Source organism: Perissodus microlepis, chromosome 7 (assembly GCF_051167445.1).
Source record: "Perissodus microlepis isolate ML-2025 ecotype Zambia chromosome 7, ASM5116744v1, whole genome shotgun sequence".
Classification (NCBI taxonomy): domain Eukaryota; kingdom Metazoa; phylum Chordata; class Actinopteri; order Cichliformes; family Cichlidae; genus Perissodus; species Perissodus microlepis.
The window spans coordinates 25579909-25600924 of NC_140467.1; the positions used below are offsets into that span (position 1 = coordinate 25579909).

Sequence of the window (21016 nt, forward strand, 5' to 3'; positions counted from 1 at the left end):
CTGCAACCAGTGGCAATACAATATTTCCACAGTCTGGAACTGAACTCTATTCTCCCAAACAAGAATGCTCACCTCAAAAGAGTGGGATTTATCAGAGATTACCTTCAGAACTTGGGAGTAAAGCATGGAATAATTAGCCTGCTTGTAGTCTTGACTTCAACCCCGTCGAGCACCTGTGGAACTTCGGTGTGCTCTTCTTGTACAGATTCACTAACTTGTGACAAATGCTGGTTGAAGAATGGAATGCCATCCCGCAGTAGTGTGTGATCCACATGAGGAGCAGAGAGCAGAGGTGAAGGACTGCAGTGGCTGTGGATGCTTCTTCCACATGCTTTTGAAGCCTGTTTGTTTGAATCAAATGTGGCTCCATTTAGGGGGAAAGAAACCGGCTTTGCAGCTATATACACTTTACTACCAAGAAGCATTGTTAGAAGTCGGAGGTGACTCTACCGACAAGGCGCAGGAACTTTCACTTGAGCCAGATGAAACTATGGTGTCATTTGATATAGTCTCTCTCTTCACTTGCATACCTACAACAGAGGCAGTGGAGACTGTTAGAAAACCCCAATCAGATTTGCACACTGTTAGATCCTAAAAACAAATGAATCCAAATTTGGTTAATGAATCCAGCCGTAATTTCCTTTTCTTTTCTTTTTTTTCTCAGAATAAGAACATTTCCATACAAATATTTGTAAATGAATCTCATTATTTGTTTTTTAATGTCTTTGTAGTACATTGAGTTACCTAATGCAGGGCTCTAGAGTGCGACCAATTTGGTCGCAAATGCGACCAAATTTTTCAGTGGTGCGACTAAAAAAAAATATTTGGTTCATGCACAGCTAGCTCTCTCTCTATCTCTCTCTGTACTTCAAGAACAGTTTCCCGTCTCCAATCTCTGTTTTCCGTATTATTCATTCGCTTATTACCCACCAGTCTACCGTTGTTTACAGCGCTGTCGGCTGCTGTCTTTTTCTTTTCTTTTTCTTTTTTTCACTTAAATGACCTCGGACAAGAAAGCCTATTTTTTTCTGTTGTTCAATACTGAAGAAATTCAAACTTTATATGCAGAACATTGTAGAATATTTTTAAGGTTATCTGCTATAAAAAGCCAGACCAGGAAAATCTCCTTCATGTTTTTCTGTGTTTTATTCTCAGTTACTTTCACACAAAGGCATCTGCTGTGATGTTCACAATTCTGATGAAGTCTCATGTGTCTCAGCACTGATAAATGATCAGAATTATAATATTTCTGACTGTCTGAGGCTAAGTTGAATCGAATCGGGACTTTGAAAACCGGAATCGAACGGATTATAGAAATCAGCGATGATACCCAGCCCTAGTGAGCAGCCTAGGCACGACAGAAGTGGATGTAGCTGTAATAGGAAAAGAACTATTGCTAACTTTTCTGTTAAGTTAAGGTCTGATCCTTCTGAAATTCATAGCCAGTGCTCTGACACGGTGTCATCAATCTTTGAAAGCTGAAAAAGCACAGTGTATCCAGAAAAACACATTATATTATATAAATTATTATAAAATTTGTGTGCGCCTAACTTTTGTGCGGGTACGCCTAACTTTTTAAAGTTAGGCGTACCTGTACGCCCATGGCAAAAAGTTAGTCTAGAGCCCTGTAATGTTAGTCACTGCACAAGAGGACCAATGATTGAATCTCTTGATATTAATTGATATGACTGCTTCAGTCATTTAGCTTTAATCAATTTGCTCTGAACTCAAGGTCAAGAAACAATTTTCACCTTTAGATCTCTCTCAGTGGCTAAGATACTTTATGAATTACTTTCACTAACACCAGAATTCAATTCATAACACTGAAATTCTTAGAAAACCTAAATTTAAAAATTGTGTCACTAGGAACAACCCATGGTACTAGAACTGCAGTCCCTGATCAGTGTCAGCCGTTGCCAAAAGAGCCAAGCAAACCAAACAAAAAAGCGCTGTGAGTGCTCCAAGTCTGGTTGCCCCGCGCAACTGAGAAACCACAGGGCTCCTGGTTCCTGTGACGAGCGAAAAGAGCTGCGAAACTAAAGAGCAATCTCTGCTGTATCTCATTATCTGAAAGGAAATGTGTGCTGTGTAAATGTGTTCACTGTTAGTGATGATAGTTTCCTGTGCTACTTGCTAACACAATAAATAAGGAAGAACAGCAATGCTTTTTATACCCTGCCTTTAAAATATTTGACCCATGTGTTAAAACACCTGTATGCATGCTATAATAACAATAATACCTTGTTGGTCACTGCTTCAGTAGTGATATTTTTACATAAATACAAGCTAGAGTGGCTGTGGCTCAAGAGGTAGAGCAGGTCATCGACTAGCTGGAAGGTCAGTGATAAGACATTGAACCCTGAGTTGCCTGTGATGCATCCATGTGAGTGTTATTATACTGATATCAGGTTGAAAGTGCTTAGGTTAGAAAAAAGTACTCTTATAAATGAGCCTCATAGTATTAAAATGCTTTGCGTGCTCAAATTGAGTAGAAAAGTACCAACCACAATATTTATAATATGATTAGTTCTTATCTAATGTATGAATGGATTTTTGTTTGGGTATTAGTGCGTTAATTTAGCAGGTGGGACACTGACAATGATTTTCAGACAGCGCTGAACACAGGATCACACAGTATTTGGACTGGTTAACTTTCAGTCTCAGTCTTTGGGAATCTCGTTATAATCCTGTCTTCTGTTCTAATCTGACATGTGGTAAGATTAAATGTGTGATTATTTTCTGTTTTATGTTGTCCCAATTTGAAATGGCAGTTGCATGAAATGTGGCGTGAAATTTAAAGACATCAGCTTGTAGATGATGACCTACTTATTGGCTTGATTGTCCTGGATACACATTTCAAATCTTTGTCTGTCTGTGTTGATGTTTTAGAATCAGCTGCTGAGTCGAGGTCTATCTGGAGTCCTGGAACAGATCCTTCTTCAAAACAGTGACACTGGTTAGTAGGGTGTTAATATAAAGAAGCTGGAATCTCTTATGTTTAGTTTGCCCTGTGTTTACTATCGGCCCAGAACAATGTAGAAGAGAACAGGCCTGGATCAGCACTGTCTCATATTGCCCATAAAATAGAAAATGAATACATTCTTGTAACTATAGGATTTAAAATGACAGAAGGGAAATTTGATTAGGTGGTGTGGTATTTAAGCCACTGAGAATTCTGCATGAAGTCATTTGCAAATAAGTAAGGTTTATTTACATAGTGCTTTTCAAGAACAAAATTCAAAAACTGTTTTACAATACAGAAATAGGGATTCAATATGTCTGTGAAGGTTCTCAGTCTTACAGGCCACCTCGCCAAGGGATTAATAAAGTTCTGTTCTAACTCTTTAAAAAGCAAGGATGGGGGTACGGAGCTCAAGTACACAAAGCTCAGGTACACTTGGGTTGTGCAGCAGAACAATGATCTAAATCAGAGGTCTCCAACCTTTTTTGCGCCACGGACTGGTTTATGCCCGACAATATTTTCACGGACCGGCCTTTAAGGTGTCGCAGATAAATACAACAAAATGAAACTAGTATCGGTACCGAAAAAAAGAAGATTTATTCATAACACACGTGAAAAGACCCAGGAAAACCGAGTAAACGATAAAAACGATAACAAAATAATGCTGAAAACCGATAAAAACCCTGAAAACCATACATTTCACACCTGAGCCTCAACTCTCGCGGCCCGGTACCAAACGACTCACGGACCGGTACCGGTCCGAGGCCCGGGGGTTGGGGACCGCTGATCTAAAGCACACCAGCAACCTCTGAATGACTCAAAAAAATAAATAAAGGTTTTGACTTGGCCTAATTACATTTTAGACTAAAGCTAAGATGCCTTTACATGAGCTTACACAGGCCGTTCTCTCAAAAACGAACAGCCTGTTTAAAGTCTGGCTGAATTTAAACAATTCAGGAAAGAAGAGTGGGCCAATTCCTCCAAACTGGTGTGAATAATTAAGTCTTCCTTGCGCTCTCATAACTCCTGACAGCACAAACAAAAGACTAGAATTTCTTATGTTGCTATGTATGCGTCTCTATCCAGTTAATCCCACCAAGAAATGTTGAAGTTTACAGCACTCTAACATTATATTGTGTTTTCAATCAGCTGGGGAAAATATTTTGCTGAATCTGCTCTTAATTGTCATTCCTTTAAGACTGAACAGAGTAAGTTAGTGGAATTTGGATTAAAGGGAACTGTATTGATATTTTTGCACTCCCACTGTAGAAGTTATTGAATTCTATTATGTTGGGTTTTTTAGCTGGTCTAGTAAATTGTGACTATTGTGTGTAAAACTGGTTGAAAGGATTGAACTAATAATTGTTTCTCTAATAATTTTGACTGATTTAAAATGTGAAAAAATAAAAATGTGTTAGACTGTGACTCTGATGGCACCCCACATTTTCCAAAGGTTGCTGTAGTGGCCGTGTCTGATATTGTCTGATGGACCATGGAATCACTGCATATATGATTATGTTGCCACTATGTTGCAGCCAAATAAAGGATATTGATCTGTTATAAAGTAACAGGTTTCAGCAGAACATCATGCTTGTGTCTATCTTGTGTTAACCTGTTTGTTTATACAGACAGAAAAACAGTACGAGTAAGTCCTCAGATGGTGGGAAAAGCTCAGCATATCACTGTAATATTGGTTGTATTTCTAACTCTTGTGTCCCCACAGATGACAACCAGCTTAATGTCCTTGCCTGTATGTGGGACCAGTTCTTCACAGAGACCCTCCCTACACTGCAGGCCATCTTCTACCCTGTCCAGGTAAAGTGTTCATCGTCCACATTACAAAAATGTATAGTTCAGTTCTTCCCGAACTTTAATAATACGGCATTCAATTAAACCAAGACTTCTGGAGCCTTTTTATATTATGTTACTTATGTTATGTTACTTTAAAATAGGGCTGTCAATCCAGCAAAATGATTATACAGTGAGTTTTGCAGACAATGTTGTGATCTGTGGTGACAGTAGGAAGCAGGTGAAAGAGAGAGATGAGGTATGCACTTTAAAGAAGAGGAATGCAATCTAGTAGAAGAAAGACGGGTACAGTCTGTGTGAATTGGAGTTAGGGAGGTGTGATGTTTAAGATGCATGAAGTACAGGTAGTGAAGGCAGATGAGTTTAAATACCTGGGGATAACCATTTGAAGGAACAGTGTAAAAGAGAGAAGTCAAGAAGAGGTTGCAGGCAGGTGAAGTAGGCAATTTGTGACAAAAGGGAAGTGGTGAGGAAGGATGGTAGTGAGACCAACTATATTATAGAGTTTAAAGATAGTTAGTCTTACAAAAAACATGGGGAGGAGCTAGATGAGTCAGGAGTGGCAGATCATGCTGAGTGTTTGTAGACAAAATAAGGGAGGCAAGGATGAGATTGTGTGAACATGTAGAGATAAGGGCTTGTGGATAAATTAAGCAAAGGATATTGAAGAAGGAGCAGCTAAGGGTATTGAGACAGGAAGAAAAAATGAAGACCAAAGAGAAAATTCATTAATGTAGGGACTGAAGACATGCAGAGGGTTGGTGTGACTGGAGATGTAGGCCCCTAAAAGGAGAGGCTGAAAGAAGACATTCGTATAGTACCAGTTAACAACAAGATGCCATATAATGTACGATATAGACTCAAAAAATGTTAGAGAGAGAGAGAGAACCCTGATGATCAGATGAGTAATCACTGAGATATGGAAGAAGAAAAGGAACTCCCATTTAACAGCAGAACCAGGCTCAGGGGTGAACAAATGAAAACTGCGATGTTCATAAAAGTAAATCTTTTTCTTTTCTTGCTACATTTTTGAATTTGTGAGATTACCATAATGGTATCAGAACAGTCAGAAGTTTTTTCTGTTATTGTCATAGCTCAATTGTCCAAAAAATGTTTTGGACACACAATATTGTGTGTCCAAAACAGCTGTGTCATGGGCTTAGTCTGTGTCTGTGCATGGTTTTAGAAGATCTAAAGTTACAGATTTAAAGCCTTACATCACCTGGGGTCATTTGAGTGCAGAGGTTATTAGATTAACCCTCTGATCTGAGGACTGAAGTAAAGTGCTTCTGAGCGATATTTTTCATTCTTTTTGGTTGTATTTTTTCACATTATCTAGATTTGAAATCATATTGGGATGAAAAGCCCACATGAGGTCACCGTAATGTAAATTATGAAATTGTAATGGGAAGACTTGGCTGAAAGTGAAAGTAGGGCGCAGGTAGGCAGGCAAATTAACCAATAGTGAAATGTTGTCTTTAATAATAGTCTGTGTTTATGTATTTTTAAATATGACTTTGTGCATTCCAGGGTCAGGAGCTGACTGTGAGACAGATGGCTCTCTTGGCCTTCAGAGACCTGGTGCTGTTAAAACTTCACCTGGAGGAAACTCTGGGAAATGCAACCTCTATTCCTCCATCAGTCACACAGATGCTACTGGTGTTACAGGTAAACACACAGTCACACACAATCACTCGCTCTATTTAAGTTAATTACAAGTCAGTTACAGCCTTTATTTCTTAATTAGCACGATATTTCTTCATGGCCAACATCACTGTAACCCAGAAACCCAGAAAATACAATCAGATACATATGAAACAGTTTGTCCATGTTAGCTTAATCATATTATTTGGAAATGCAGCTAAAACTGAGCTTGCATCAAATGTTAATGTCCCAAAAGATAAAGAAAAGCTATGAGCATAACATAAGAATGCAGTTAGGTCAGAGGTGTGGCCATTATTAAACAGAAAGTACCTTTGTGAGTCCATAAAAGTTTTCATTTTGGGTTTATTGCTAACATATTTGACTCTTATGTGAGCTACGTACTGGTGTTGTTGTTGGTGAAATTAAAGATAAAAATGCAAAAATAAAAAAACAGGCTATTTAAAAGTACTAATCATCAGTAATACCCCTAGATCTAAACGGTTTTAACACGAAGACCTTCAATAGGTTTTTGATTTTTGGATACAGATATTACTTATCAATACACTAGTTGATACCATTCTCTATATTTTATATAAAATAAAGATATAACAGACGTTATAATTCTGACACATTACGGGGCCAAAATAATCGGACTTCTGCCATCAATATTACTACAATACTAAATTGTTTTTCATTGTCATGACAGTTTACACTAAATTCAGACTTAGTGTAAACTTAGGCTAGCTACATGGTAGTTGTTGCTGTTGTGATGATTTGTTACCAAGCATTCAGGACCTAAATCAACCCAAATCAACTTGACTCCACTGTAATAAATGGTGGGGAATTTTTTCACAATAATTAAGCAATTTAAGAATTTGGTTGTACGTTTGATCTGACAGAACTACGGCTGCTGCTTGTCTACATTTAAAGAAATACTTACTAAAGGTTCATTTAGTGTGGGACCAGGAGGTTGCCCTGAAGATGCTGATATAAAGCATTGACTGCTTGCTAAAGTAAACATATTGTGCTGTGAAGAATGTTATATTTGCAAATGTAACTAACATCCTGTATAGAAGATTGCATTTAGTTGAATTTTTCATTAGTTGTAAAATGAGCCCAGTCTTTTGAACATTCTGACCTGTCGGCTTTGACCGCAAAAAACAAAATATTAACGCACAGCGATGTCAAATGTAATCCCTTGAAATTGGCACATTTTATTGGGGGTTAGTTAGAAATTAGAAAGTATCAGATATATTAGATTGCATTAATACTGGATGAATTCCAGTAGCAGTACAGTTTGCCTAGATGCTTCTCATTACTACTGACCACTCTGGTCCTGGTATCCATCCTTACTTAGTATTTTGAAGTGAGAAAAAAATGTCTTCAGTTTTTAAAATATCATACAGAGGCCCAAAGGTACTCACTTAACATCAAAAATTGTATGAACGTCTTTGTCTTTTTCTGCCAGGGTATCCATGAGTCGGGTGTTCCAAGTTCGGAGTATCACCGTTTGGAGAGTCTCGTGGAAATTGTTGTGTCTCCATATATCTGCAATGTCCTGCACAATAGAAACAGCCACCAATTAGGTCAGTCCACTGATCACTGATACTGCTTTTACATTACATTGATTTGTTACAGTTAAAGTTACAAGTTACAGATTTTAAGGCTTACATCACCTTGGGTCACCTGAGCGCAGAGGTTATTGGTTTAACCTTCTGAGTTGAGGACTAACGTAAAGTGCTTTTGAGCTATATTTTTCACTCATTTTGGTTCTACTTTTTTCCACATTATCTGGATATGACATTGTATTAAAGATAAAATACCAGAAGGTTAGTTGTACTCCCAGCACAGTCTCGAGAGCATGGAGGAAATTTCAGGAGACGGGTAGTAACTCTGGATAGGGCCGTAGAAGGTCCTTAACCCATCAACAGGACTGGTATCTGCTCCTTTGTGCAAGGAGGAACAGGCTGAGCACTGCCAGAACCGAACAAAATAACCTGGCTTCAGGTTTCATGACAGCGTGGCCTCTAATGGGCCCTGTGCTCACTGCCTGGAACAATGGATCCTGGTTTTCATTTATCATAAAATACCAGAATTGGCAGGTTGATGGCTGAAATCTTGTGCTTTTCACAGATGTCAAAGGTTCCAGAGAACCATGGAAAGTGTTATGCTGCATGTAACATTGTTCAGCACAACCAATTTGGTGGTGGGCAGTGTTGGTCAAGTTACTTGAAAAAAGTAATCAGTAACTAATTACTGATTACTTCCCCCAAAAAGTAATCTCGTTATTTTACTGATTACTTATTTTCAAAAGTAATTAATTACTTAGTTACTTAGTTACTTTTTAAAAACACGATTTACAACCTGAATAGGTGATAAAGCGATAGATCTTTCAGCCCAATTCTACTTTTTCTACATAATCCATCATACAAAATGTAATCAAATGGAAAAGTCTCTTTTTAAAACTTGTTTTATTAGTTTTAATCTTTTAACTTTATGCATCAAGCAAAAATTTAATTATATGCAACATTTGTTTAATATTTAAACCTATTTTCTGCACATTCCAGCACATAAAATAATTTTTTTTGTGTGTGTGTTTACACTCACTCTTTCAAATAGATGCAAGTAAAACACAGCAGAAAATAAATAAAGTCAAAGACTCAGCGGTCCTTTTGCTCTATTTTCACCTGTAAAGCAAGAGTGGCGTAGGCGGAGGTTTACCCTGGTGCAGGTGTGCCGCAGCGGTCAGTGGAAGAATCCGCGAGTTTCTCTGTGAATTTCCCATTACGTCTTAGCGCACTTGGTGCTTGCTCGGAAGTTTAGGGGTTTTTTTCGCTGTAAAAAGAAGTTTTCTTCCCACGCACAACGGACACTAATGTTTTTGTCACTTTTTATGGAATCAAACTCAAAGTAAGGTCAGTACTTCCACGCTTTAAACGCTGCACGCTCATACTCTCTCCCGCACTCGATATATTATCCATTGTTGCTCTGCACACAGCTGTTTTCACGAACGTCGCACTTGCTTACGTCACTGTCATGAGACATTCTCGCAAAAAAATCATTGTTTTAGTAACGCAGTGACGCAGCGTTCCTACGGGAAAGTAACGGTAATCTAATTACCGTTTTTGCAATAGTAATCCCTTACTTTACTCGTTACTTGAAAAAAGTAATCGGATTACAGTAACGCGTTACAAGTAGCGCGTTACTGCCCATCTCTGGTGGTGGGTTAGTGATGGTCTGGCGAAGGACGCACATACTTCTACAGGCTCTACAGGTTATAGCACCCTGTCTGCCATTAGGTATCAGAATGAAATCCATAGATCCATTGTCAGATGCTACACTGGTGTGATGGTCCCGGGGTTCCTCTTGGTGCACAACATTGCCAGGCCTCATGTGGTTAGAGTATGTAGGCAGTTCCTGGAAGATGAAGAAAATTGATAACATTGACTAGTCCCCTTGCTCGCTTGGCTTAAATCCAACAGAACACCTCTGGGACATAATGTTTCAGTTCATCTAGTGCTGCTAGGTTGCACCTCAGACTGTCCAGGTGCTCAGTGATGCCCTGGTCCAGATCTGAGACGAAACTCCCCAGGATGGCATCTGTCTATTGTTAGACAAGCACATGGGGGCCATGCAAACTACTGAGTACCATTTTGAGTTGTTGTAAAGACATTTCAGCATAATGGACTAGCCTGCTGCATCAATCTTTCACTTTGAGTTTTTGGGTTGTCTTTGAATTTACCCTTCTGTCACTTGATCATTTTCATTTCCATCAAAAGATGTAGCTTATCTGTGTTCCTAACACATTAACCAGTCCATACCAGTACTGATAGTGATTGCATGACTTTTTAAAATCTTTTATCTTCCTTTTAACTTTTCAATAGCTAACCAATGATTTCTGATTTCAGGTTGCTCAAACATAAAAAAAAGGTGCATTGTTTTTGACCTCTGCATACATCTGCAGTTGATTTTCAATACAAATCTAATGGTATAGATATCTTTACTATGACAGATGGATTACATTAAGAAAGTAATGTTTATGTTTTTAAGAAATAATTAGTAAGTTTGCAACAAAAGTGCCTGCTGAACTTAGTCAGCTTGTTTCAGAGGTCAGAGGCAATGTGCTGTTTAAATCCTCTCAGAGGTTGGCCGCTTAATCTGCTCCTGCTGCATTGTAGTTTCATTCCAGCAATAACCAGTTACTTCACGTTTCAAAACACAATCTGCTCCTGTTGGAGGAGACTCTGAAAATGTTTTACACAAATACACAATCTCTGTACGACTGAATAAAGATTAGTGGATCAAATAGCTGGGTTTAATTTCAGGATGGATCAGATCACAAATCTTGCTGTCTGCTACTGAACAGTTAGATCAGTGCTCGTCTTTCCTACAGCATTCTGACAGGAACACGTTAGTTACAATAAAGTGACGAACTGTAAATAAATAACCAAAGAGTCATAATTCTTCACAGAATTATTAAAAACAGTCATTAAAGTGAACATATTCTGCTTTTCCTTCATTTCTGTCAGATATGTATGGAAAAATGGACATCTATTAAAACCTATCAAAACAACCTTACACCTCTGAACAGCTTTGTATTCAGGAAAGGATCTCATAGTGCCTTTCTACTGGCACCCTGTAAATGTCTGCCATCTTGTGGTCACAGTTGGCTATTGTTTCTTGAGGGCAGTTTAAATAGACTTGACTATAACCACTAGGGTTCTGGGCTGCACCACTAGAGTCTGACCCAGAAGTTATATCCATGTTTTGTACTGGCTGTGATCGGTGTTGATCATTTCTGTCATTTCATTGACGATTTGTGTCCTGTTAACAGCAGCTCTGTCCCACTTCCCATTTAGGGGCTGCATCCATTGCAGGATAAATTGGGACGCAGCTAAAGGCTGGAATTTGTCAAGCTAAAAGGCCAGCATCCTCTTCTGGTTGTTTGCAGTATGTTTTCACTATGCGGAACACTAACCAGAAGCAAGTATGCTAGACCAGCTGCCCCTGGCTGTTCACTGATCTGAAGTCAGTAAAGTCTGAATGTCATTGTACACATGTGCAGACATGTTTGGAAACATAGCAGTAGCAAGTGAACAGGAAATTTACATCGTGATCATCATGATTGTCACCACTGGGTGTTTCTCTGTATTGTTGTAGGCATTGGAGCTTCAGCAAACCATGGTGAGAACAATTATCTATAAATGAAGAAAACTTGGATCAGTGGTGAACCTTCCCAAGAGCAGCAAGCTTGCCAAAATTACTCTAAGAGCACATTGACAACTGGAGTCATAAGAGAACCTAGAATGACATTAAAGAATTTCAGGGCTCATTTCAGGTCCAAGACTTTGGGGGAAATATTCTTTGGACTGAGGAGACAAATATAGGGTTGGATATAAAGGGTTGACAAAACTAACACAGCAATTCATAAAAATAACATCATAGCAACAGTTAAACATGGTGGTGGTAGTGTGTCGGTCTGGGGCAGCTTTCCTGTTTCAGGACATTGAGGACTTGCTGTAATCGAAGGAGCCATGAATTTGAGTCTGAAATTCACACCCATGCACACTTGGGTTATACAGCACGGCAATGAGCTGAAAAACACCATGAAGTCCACAAACAAAATGAAGGTTTTTAGTGGTGTAATCACAGTTTAGACTTAGACTGAGACCTCTTTGCGTATGGCACAACTAATTTTGAGTCGTTACCTGGTGATTTTTCAGAAAAACAGTATTTACTTAAGTACACTACTTTTCTGGGCATGGCCTGGTTATTATGGGGTGACTTAACCCTGCATCCATGTGTTAGTGTTATTTATATTTTGCTAAACAGTTTGAAGCTGCAGTTATTAAAGTTAAATGAAAGAATCTGAATTAACTGCTGTTTGGTGACACCTGAATGATATGCTGCTGGAGTAAAACATTTTTCCAACACGCTTTTAATCCGAGTCACAGTAAAAGCTGTATTTTGACAATGTTGTAACGGTTTTTAATATGTAACATAGCTGATAGTTGAAAAAAAGGTTTTGATGGAAATCAGCATTATGTTTTGTAACTTAAGCTTCATGTAAGAAGAAGTAGTCTGATTTAATCTGAATGTGCAATCCACTTACTGAAAAAAGAGACTCTGGAAGTAATGACATGAAACAAAAATGACTTGTCGATTGAAATCAGTTTTCTGTTTTTATTTCTCCTCAACCAGAGCCCTGTCATCTACGTTCATCTGAAGCACTGCTAGGTGACCAGTCCCAGCCTGAGATTATGATCACACAGCATCATAGCTCCTTAGACTCCTCATCTCTTTCTCCACTGGTGGAACAAGAAGGAGAGGCATATCTGGAGAAAGTTGGCGGTGTGCGGCGCCACACAGTGGCTAATGCACACTCTGATGTCCATCTGCTGTCAGTTTCAAACAAGATGCATGCTGGGATGGAGAACAGCAGAGGGGAAGAGGAACAGGGAGTTGTTGGGTTTTTGGTGGGGGCCAAGCCTATGAGTCCCATGAATTTCTGCCGCCAAATGGTCATGGGAGATTCTCCAAATTGCTCAGAAGACATTGGATATGTGAGACAGAACAAGATGAAAAACTTCAGGATGACGAATGAAACTAACTGCAGAAAGAAACTCGCAGGACATTATTAAGATTGAAGAAAAAGATGAGAAAAAGCAAGAAACTGTGTAGGAATCACGAGGAAACGTTCGTACCAAGCTTGTTCATCTAGGATGGAAAGGTCTGCTCAGGGTCTTAACTGCAATGAATGTTTTAGCATCAGCTAAGAGCTGCTGTCAAGTTCCTCACTGCTTATGAGGTTCTTTGTCTTTGTATGTCTCCTAATATCAGGAGGTTCTCTTTTAAGACTGTTATTAAATAGCAAAATTGATTAATAAAACAAATTCATGTGCTTTACAGTATAATACCAGTCCAGACATTGGACACTTCTACTCTTTCAAAATGTTTGAGATTTGTTTTTATCTGTATTATTCTTTACTTTTCAAAAATAAAAATAATAAATGACACATTGATATGTTTATAATTAATACAAAAATTTAGTCTGTCACCATTTTTATCTTCATCAGTTTGTCACTTGGTTGGAGAGGTGTTTAGCTAGCCAGCAAGCCTTGTCATTGTTAACTATTAAAATTACATACCATTATGTTTCTGCAAATTCCATACAAATTTGGTACCATTCAGCAACTTTGCTAAGAAACACAAAACTAAATAAATAGCCCGTCAACTAGAATACAATGAATCTGGAAAGTATTCAAAGTGCTTAATTTGTTCCACATTTTAACATGTTACAGCCTCATTCAAAAAGAAACTAAATTAAAGTGTAGTTTCTCCCATTATTACTCTCAGAACCTCTCAAGTTCAGGGTTGATGGGACGCGTCAGTGCCAGCCATTTTTAGTTATTACCAGTGATGTTCAATTCAGTTTTAATTTTATTTCTATTGAGCCATATTAAACAACAGTCACCTCAAAATGCTTTATGTTGTTAAGTAAAGACCCTGTAATAATGGAGAGAAGCGCCAACAATCCAACGACCCCCTTTCAGTGACCACTTAGCAACAGTGGGAAGGGTAAACTTCCTTTTAACAGGATGAATCCTCTGTCAGAATCTGACTCGCTGAGAGGCAGCCATCTACTGCGACCGGCTGGGACTAATGGGAGGAAGACAGGATAAAAGACACATTTGTTTATTCATTTATTATTAACTAACGATTAAATGCCGAGTGAGTAAAAAAGTTAAGTGAAGAAATAATCAGTGCATCATGGGAAGCCCCCAGCAGCAAAGACATTTGCAGCATAACTAAGGGTGGATTCATTGTCACCAGATCCAGCCCTAACTATATGCTTTATCAGCAAGGACAGCTTTACGCCTAATCTTAAACTTGTCCCCCAAATCCAAACTGGGAGCTGGTTCCACAGAAGAGGGGCCTGAAAGCTGAAGGCTCGGACTCCCCTTCTACTTTCAAATACCCTAGGAACCGCAGACCAGCAGTCTGAAAAGCAAAGTGCTCTTTTGGGGAATACGGTACTACAAGGCTTTTAAACATAATATGGGGGCTGATTATTGAAAATGGTATGTAATGAGAAGGATTTTAATTTCAATTCTGGATTTAACAGAGAGCCAGTGGGGATTAGCCTGTATGGGAGAAAAATGCCCTTTCTAATCCCTCTCAGTATTCTTGCTGTTTGGATCAACTGAGGGTTTTTTAATTAGTTTTTAGGACAGCTTGATAATAATCGGAAAAAATGTATGTTATGCCTTTGAAAGGTACTGCCTAGGGGAAGCGTGTATAATGTAAACAGAATTGTTCCTAATAAGGAACCCTGCAGAACTCTGTAATTAACTCCATTTACAAGAACAAATTTGAATCTGTTAGATGGATATGATTAAAACACTGCAGTGTAATGCCTTTTATTTCTATGCCATGCTGTAATCTCTGTAACAAAATATTGTGGTCAACATTACCGAACACTGAACTGAGGTCTCACAGGACAAGTACAGAGATGAGATCACTGTCAGAGGCCATAAGGACATTATTTTAACCTTCACTAACACTGTTTCTGTACTGTGATGTGATCTGAAATTTAACTGAAACTCTTGAAAATAAACCATTACTCTGCAGATAATGAGCTGTTTTATAACTACTCTGTCAACATTTTTTTTTTAAGATAAAAGAAAGGTTGAAGATTTGGCAATGATTAGCTAACAAATCTGGGTCAAGTGATGGCTTTTTAAGAAATGCTTTTTACTTCAACCTTAAAGGCCTGTAGTTCACAGCCAATTAATAACGATAGGTGAAAATATCAATTAATGGTAGGACTTCTTTGAGCAGTCTTGAAGGATGCTCAATTGGGTTCACGTCTGGGCTCCGGCTGGGCCACTCAAGAACATTCAAGGACAAAGGAATTGTCCTAAAACCACTCTTTTGTTATACTGGCCATATGCTTAGGGTCATTGTCCTGTTGAAAGAAAAAACCTTTGCCTTCAGGTGCCTTTTGGTAAACTCCAGGTGGGGTGTCATGTGCCTTTTACTGAGAAGTGGCTTCCATTTGGCCCCTCTACAATACAGGCCTTTGGGTGGAGTGCTGCAGAAATTATCATCCTTCTGCAAGTTTCTCTCTCCATAGAGGAAAAGTGGAACTCTGTTAGTGACCATTGGGTCCTTGGTCATCTCGAGAACCAGTTCTTGTAGAGAACTTGTGGGCCACATCAGCACAAAGACTGAGCTATTTGCCTACACTAACAAGATATATGTTTGGAGGATTAAAGAGGAGACTTTAAAACCTAAGAACACTGACCATTTTAAGGATGGTGGTGGTAGTACCATAATCCTCTGGAGCTAGCAACAGTGGTACTGATACAATGTATGCAGTGAATGGGTTGAAACTTAAGAATTTGGAATACCCCCAAATTCTTAAGTTTCAACCCAAATCAAGAGCTAGGCGGTTGAAACTTGGACGCTCCAACATTGCAATGATCCCAAAAACACATAAAAACTGGTTTTGGAATGGATAAAGCAGACTAACATTAAGCTTCCACAATGGCCTTCCCAAAGTCCCAACATCAATCCTTTTGAAAATTTGTGGATTACAAAAGCAAAATACAGGCCAGGAAAGATAATTGGCAAACCTTCTGGAGGAAACCTGGTCTTGTTAGGAGAGACGGCATCCATCCCACTTTGGATGGAGCAGCTCTCATTTCTAGAAATATGGACAAATTTATTAAACCCCCCAAAATATGACTATCCAGAGTTGGGACCAGGAAGCAGAGTTGCAGTCTTACACGCCTCTCTGCAGCTTCTCTCCTCCTGCTACCCCCCCAAAAACCCATCTCCATAGAGACTGTGTCAGCTTCCAAAAAGACAAAAAACAAACTAAAAACCAGCAACAAACAACTTAAACATAAACAATCAAAAAGAAAGAACAATACAGTATCCACATCTGAACCAAAGAGTAAAACAGTGAAATGTGGATTATTAAATATTAGGTCTCTCTCCTCCAAGTCTCTGTTAGTACATGACTTAATGATTGATCAACAAATTGATTTACTCTGCCTTACAGAAACCTGGTTGCAGCAGGATGATTATGTTAGTTTAAATGAATCAACACCCCCGAGTCATTCTAACTACCAGAAACCTCGAAGCACAGGCCGAGGGGGCGGTGTGGCAGCAATTTTTCACACCAGCCTATTAATTAATGAAAGACCAAGACAGACTTTTAATTCATTTGAAAGCCTGATGCTTAACATTGTCCACCCCAGCTGTGAAACTCAGAAACCAGTCTTACTTGTTATCATCTATCGTCCACCTGGGCCTTACACAGAGTTTCTGTCTGATTTCTCAGACTTTATATCTAATTTAGTTCTGAGCTCAAATAAAATAATTATTGTGGGTGATTTTAACATCCATGTAGATGCTAAAAATGACAGCCTCAACATGGCATTTAGTCTGTTATTAGACTCAATTGGCTTCTCTCAAAATGTAAAAGAACCCACCCACCACTTTAATCACACTCTAGATCTTGTTTTAACATATGGCATAGAAACTGAACATTTAACAGTGTTTCCTGAAAACCCTCTCCTGTCTGATCATTTCCTGATAACATTTACATTTACAATAATTGATTACACAGCGGTGGAGAGAAGATTTTATCAAAGTAGATGTCTTTCTGAAAGCGCTGTAACTAAGTTTAAGAATATAATCCACCCACTGTTATCATCTTCAATGCCCTGTACCAACACAGAGCAGAGCAGCTATCTGAACGCTACCCCAACAGAGGTTGATTATCTTGTTAATAATTTCACCTCCTCACTACGTACGACTCTGGATACTGTAGCTCCAGTGAAAACTAAGGTCTCTAATCAGAAGTACCTGACTCCGTGGTATAATTCTCAAACACGTACCCTAAAGCAGATGACTCGTAATCTGGAGAGGAAATGGCGTGTCACAAATTTAGAGGATCATCATTTAGCCTGGAGAAATTGTTTGCTGCTTTATAAGAAAGCCCTCCGCAAAGCCAGAACATTTTACTATTCATCACTGATTGAAGAAAATAAGAACAACCCCAGGTTTCTCTTCAGCACTGTAGCCAGGCTGACAAAGAGTCAGAGCTCTGTTGAGCCAACCATCCCTTTAACGTTAACTAGTAATGACTTCATGAACTTCTTCACAAATAAAATTTTTATCATTAGAGAAAAAATTACCAGTAATCATCCCACAGATGTAATATTATCTACAGCTACTCTTAGTACCATTGATGTTAAGTTAGACTCTTTTTCTCCAATTGATCTTTCTGAGTTAACTTCAATAATTACTTCCTCCAAACCATCAACGTGTCTTTTAGACCCCATTCCTACAAAACTGCTCAAAGAAGTCCTGCCATTGATTAATTCTTCGATCTTAAATATGATCAACCTATCTCTAATGGTCGGCTATGTACCAGAGGCCTTCAAGCTGGCTGTGGTTAAACCTTTACTCAAAAAGCCATCTCTAGACCCAGCAGTCTTAGCTAATTATAGGCCAATCTCCAACCTTCCTTTCATATCAAAAATCCTTGAAAGAGTAGTTGTCAAACAGCTAACAGATCATCTGCAGAGGAATGGTTTATTTGAAGAGTTTCAGTCAGGTTTCAGAGCTCATCACAGCACAGAAACAGCTTTAGTGAAGGTTACAAATGATCTTCTTATGGCCTCTGACAGTGGACTCATCTCTGTGCTTGTCCTGCTAGACCTCAGTGCAGCATTCGATACTGTCGACCATAATATCCTATTAGAGCGATTAGAACATGCTGTAGGTATTACAGGTACTGCACTGCAGTGGTTTGTATCATATCTATCTAATAGACTCCAATTTGTGCATGTAAATGGAGAGTCCTCTTCACACACTGAGGTTAATTATGGAGTTCCACAGGGTTCAGTGCTAGGACCAATTCTGTTTACATTATACATGCTTCCCTTAGGCAGCATCATTAGAAGACATAGCATACATTTTCACTGCTATGCAGATGACACCCAGCTCTATCTGTCCATGAAGCCAGATAACACACACCAATTAGTTAAACTGCAGGAATGTCTTAAAGACATAAAGACCTGGATGGCCGCTAACTTTCTGCTTCTTAATTCAGATAAAACTGAGGTTATTGTACTCGGCCCTGAAAATCTTAGAAATATGGTATCTAACCAGATTCATACTCTGGATGGCATTACCTTGGCCTCCAGTAACGCTGTGAGGAACCTTGGAGTCATTTTTGACCAGGACATGTCCTTCAACGCACATATTAAACAAATATGTAAGACTGCTTTCTTCCATTTGCGCAACATCTCTAAAATTAGAAATATCCTGTCTCAGAGTGACGCTGAAAAACTAGTTCATGCATTTATTACTTCCAGGCTGGACTACTGTAATTCATTATTATTAGGATGTCCAAAAAACTCACTGAAAAGCCTTCAGCTAATCCAAAATGCTGCAGCAAGAGTACTGACAGGGACTAGAAGGAGAGAGCATATTTCTCCTGTTTTGGCTTCCCTTCATTGGCTTCCTGTTAAATCCAGAATTGAATTCAAAATCCTGCTCCTCACATACAAGGTCTTAAATAATCAGGCCCCATCTTATCTTAATGACCTTGTAGTACCATATCACCCTATTAGAGCACTTCGCTCTCGCTCTGCAGGCCTACTTGTTGTTCCTAGAGTATTTAAAAGTAGAATGGGAGGCAGAGCCTTCAGTTTTCAGGCCCCTCTTCTGTGGAACCAGCTTCCAGTTTGGATTCGGGAGACAGAAACTATCTCTACTTTCAAGATTAGGCTTAAAACTTTCCTTTTTGCTAAAGCATATAGTTAGGGCTGGACCAGGTGACCCTGAATCCTCCCTTAGTTATGCTGCAATAGACGTAGGCTGCCGGGGGATTCCCAAGATGCATTGAGTTTTTCCTTTCCAGTCACCTTTCTCACTCACTATGTATTAATAGACCTCTCTGCATTGAATCATATCTGTTATTAACCTCTGTCTCTCTTCCGCAGCATGTCTTTTATCCTGTCTTCCTTCTCTCACCCCAACCGGTCGCAGCAGATGGCCGCCCCTCCCTGAGCCTGGTTCTGCCGGAGGTTTCTTCCTGTTAAAAGGGAGTTTTTCCTTCCCACTGTCGCCAAAGTGCTTGCTCATAGGGGGTCATATGATTGTTGGGTTTTTCTCTGTATCTATGAAGCGCCTTGAGGCGACTTTTGTTGTGATTTGGCGCTATATAAATAAAATTGAATTGAATTGAATTGAATTGAATTGAAAGCAACCAATTGCAATGAACTCATCAAATATCCAGCCAGAATTATTTTTATAAGAGAAAATTCTCAATAAATTAAAACTTGTGCATCTTTTTTTTTTTTTTTTTAATTCATTAAAGCTGTATTCAGTACAATCCCTGTAAAAAGAACAGTTCAAACAGTTCGTTAAAAGCCCCAATTTGTTTCACAGAGTGAATAATAAACCACAACTCTATATAATCTCTCCAGCGGGTTCTGGGTTCATGCTGGGGTCTCCTCCCTGTTGAGCGTGCCTGAAAAAACTCCAAAGGGAGGTGTCTAGGAGGCACCCTAAACAAATGCCCAAACCACATGAATAGGCTCCTTTTGAGACGCGGAGCAGCAGCTTTTCTATGACATCCCTGTGGATATCTACACTCCTCATCCTATATGTAAAGCTGAGCCAAGCCACCTTTTGGAGGAAACTCCATCATCCAGCCACTTGCAGTTGCCATATTCCTCTTTTAGTTATTAACCAGATTTCATTATGAAACCTGGTTATGAAATCTGGTTAATGGACTGGCAAATCAAAAGCCTTTGACTTTTAGCTCAGCTCTCCCATCACCATAACAGTCTGGCACAACACCTTCTACCAAGTGAGAATTGGTACATTTCCTGGAAAGGGTTAGATATTATCATATATTTTATCCTGATGGCCCACCCTTTCTCTTTGCAGGTTGATGACAGCAAGATGGAGGCTAGTGCAGTTTTCTTGCAGGCAGATCAACAGGGGAAAGTCCCCTTCTCAAGAAATTTAAACGTCTGCTCCTGTTGTTCATTCAGGTCATGATACATCTGTATTTTTTCCATGTTCCTTCCTGATGTTGCTTTCCACTGAGATTGACACATCTATAACAAGCTGCAGTGTTATGAACCTTCTGATCCACCATTATATCTGAATGTTTAGCCAGCTGCTTATTTGTCTAGAATTTGAAGTCCATGTAGTTTTCAACTACCTTTGGTGGCGTCTGCCATTGGAAACTGGAGACTTCTAGTCCATATGCAGCACAGATGTTTTTGTACACTATTCCAGCAACTTCGTTGTGTCTCTCAGTGTACACTGTCCCATCTTACATCCTCCTAGTATGCGTTTGATAGTCTGTGGGGCACCTTTGCAACGTGGGTCCTGTTAGCTGTATTAGACTAATTGGTAAATTGAGTGGTTCTTAGATAGCTTTTCGACTCTAAGTGAGCACTCAAACACTTTACACAACTTGCCTCATTCACACAAATGCTTTTTTTCTATGCTCTTTCTATATAATTGCTTCCATCTAACATTAACTCACATTCATGCTGCGAT

General features: G+C 39.1%; 1 protein-coding gene across 2 annotated transcripts in view; it reads left to right on the forward strand.

The window, feature by feature from the left end:
- The window catches only part of LOC146383170 (proline-rich protein 5-like), a 38850-nt gene extending 23810 nt beyond the window's left edge, over positions 1 to 15040 (forward strand). For both annotated transcript variants that reach the window (XM_084934374.1, XM_084934375.1), the window contains exons 5-9: positions 2890 to 2956; positions 4686 to 4777; positions 6302 to 6439; positions 7884 to 8001; positions 12617 to 15040. In XM_084934374.1, coding sequence (XP_084790500.1) covers positions 2890 to 2956; positions 4686 to 4777; positions 6302 to 6439; positions 7884 to 8001; positions 12617 to 13056 — 855 coding nt within the window. In that variant the 3' untranslated portion in view covers positions 13057 to 15040. The remainder of the gene's footprint in view (positions 1 to 2889; positions 2957 to 4685; positions 4778 to 6301; positions 6440 to 7883; positions 8002 to 12616) is intronic.
- Positions 15041 to 21016: the final 5976 nt, after the last annotated feature.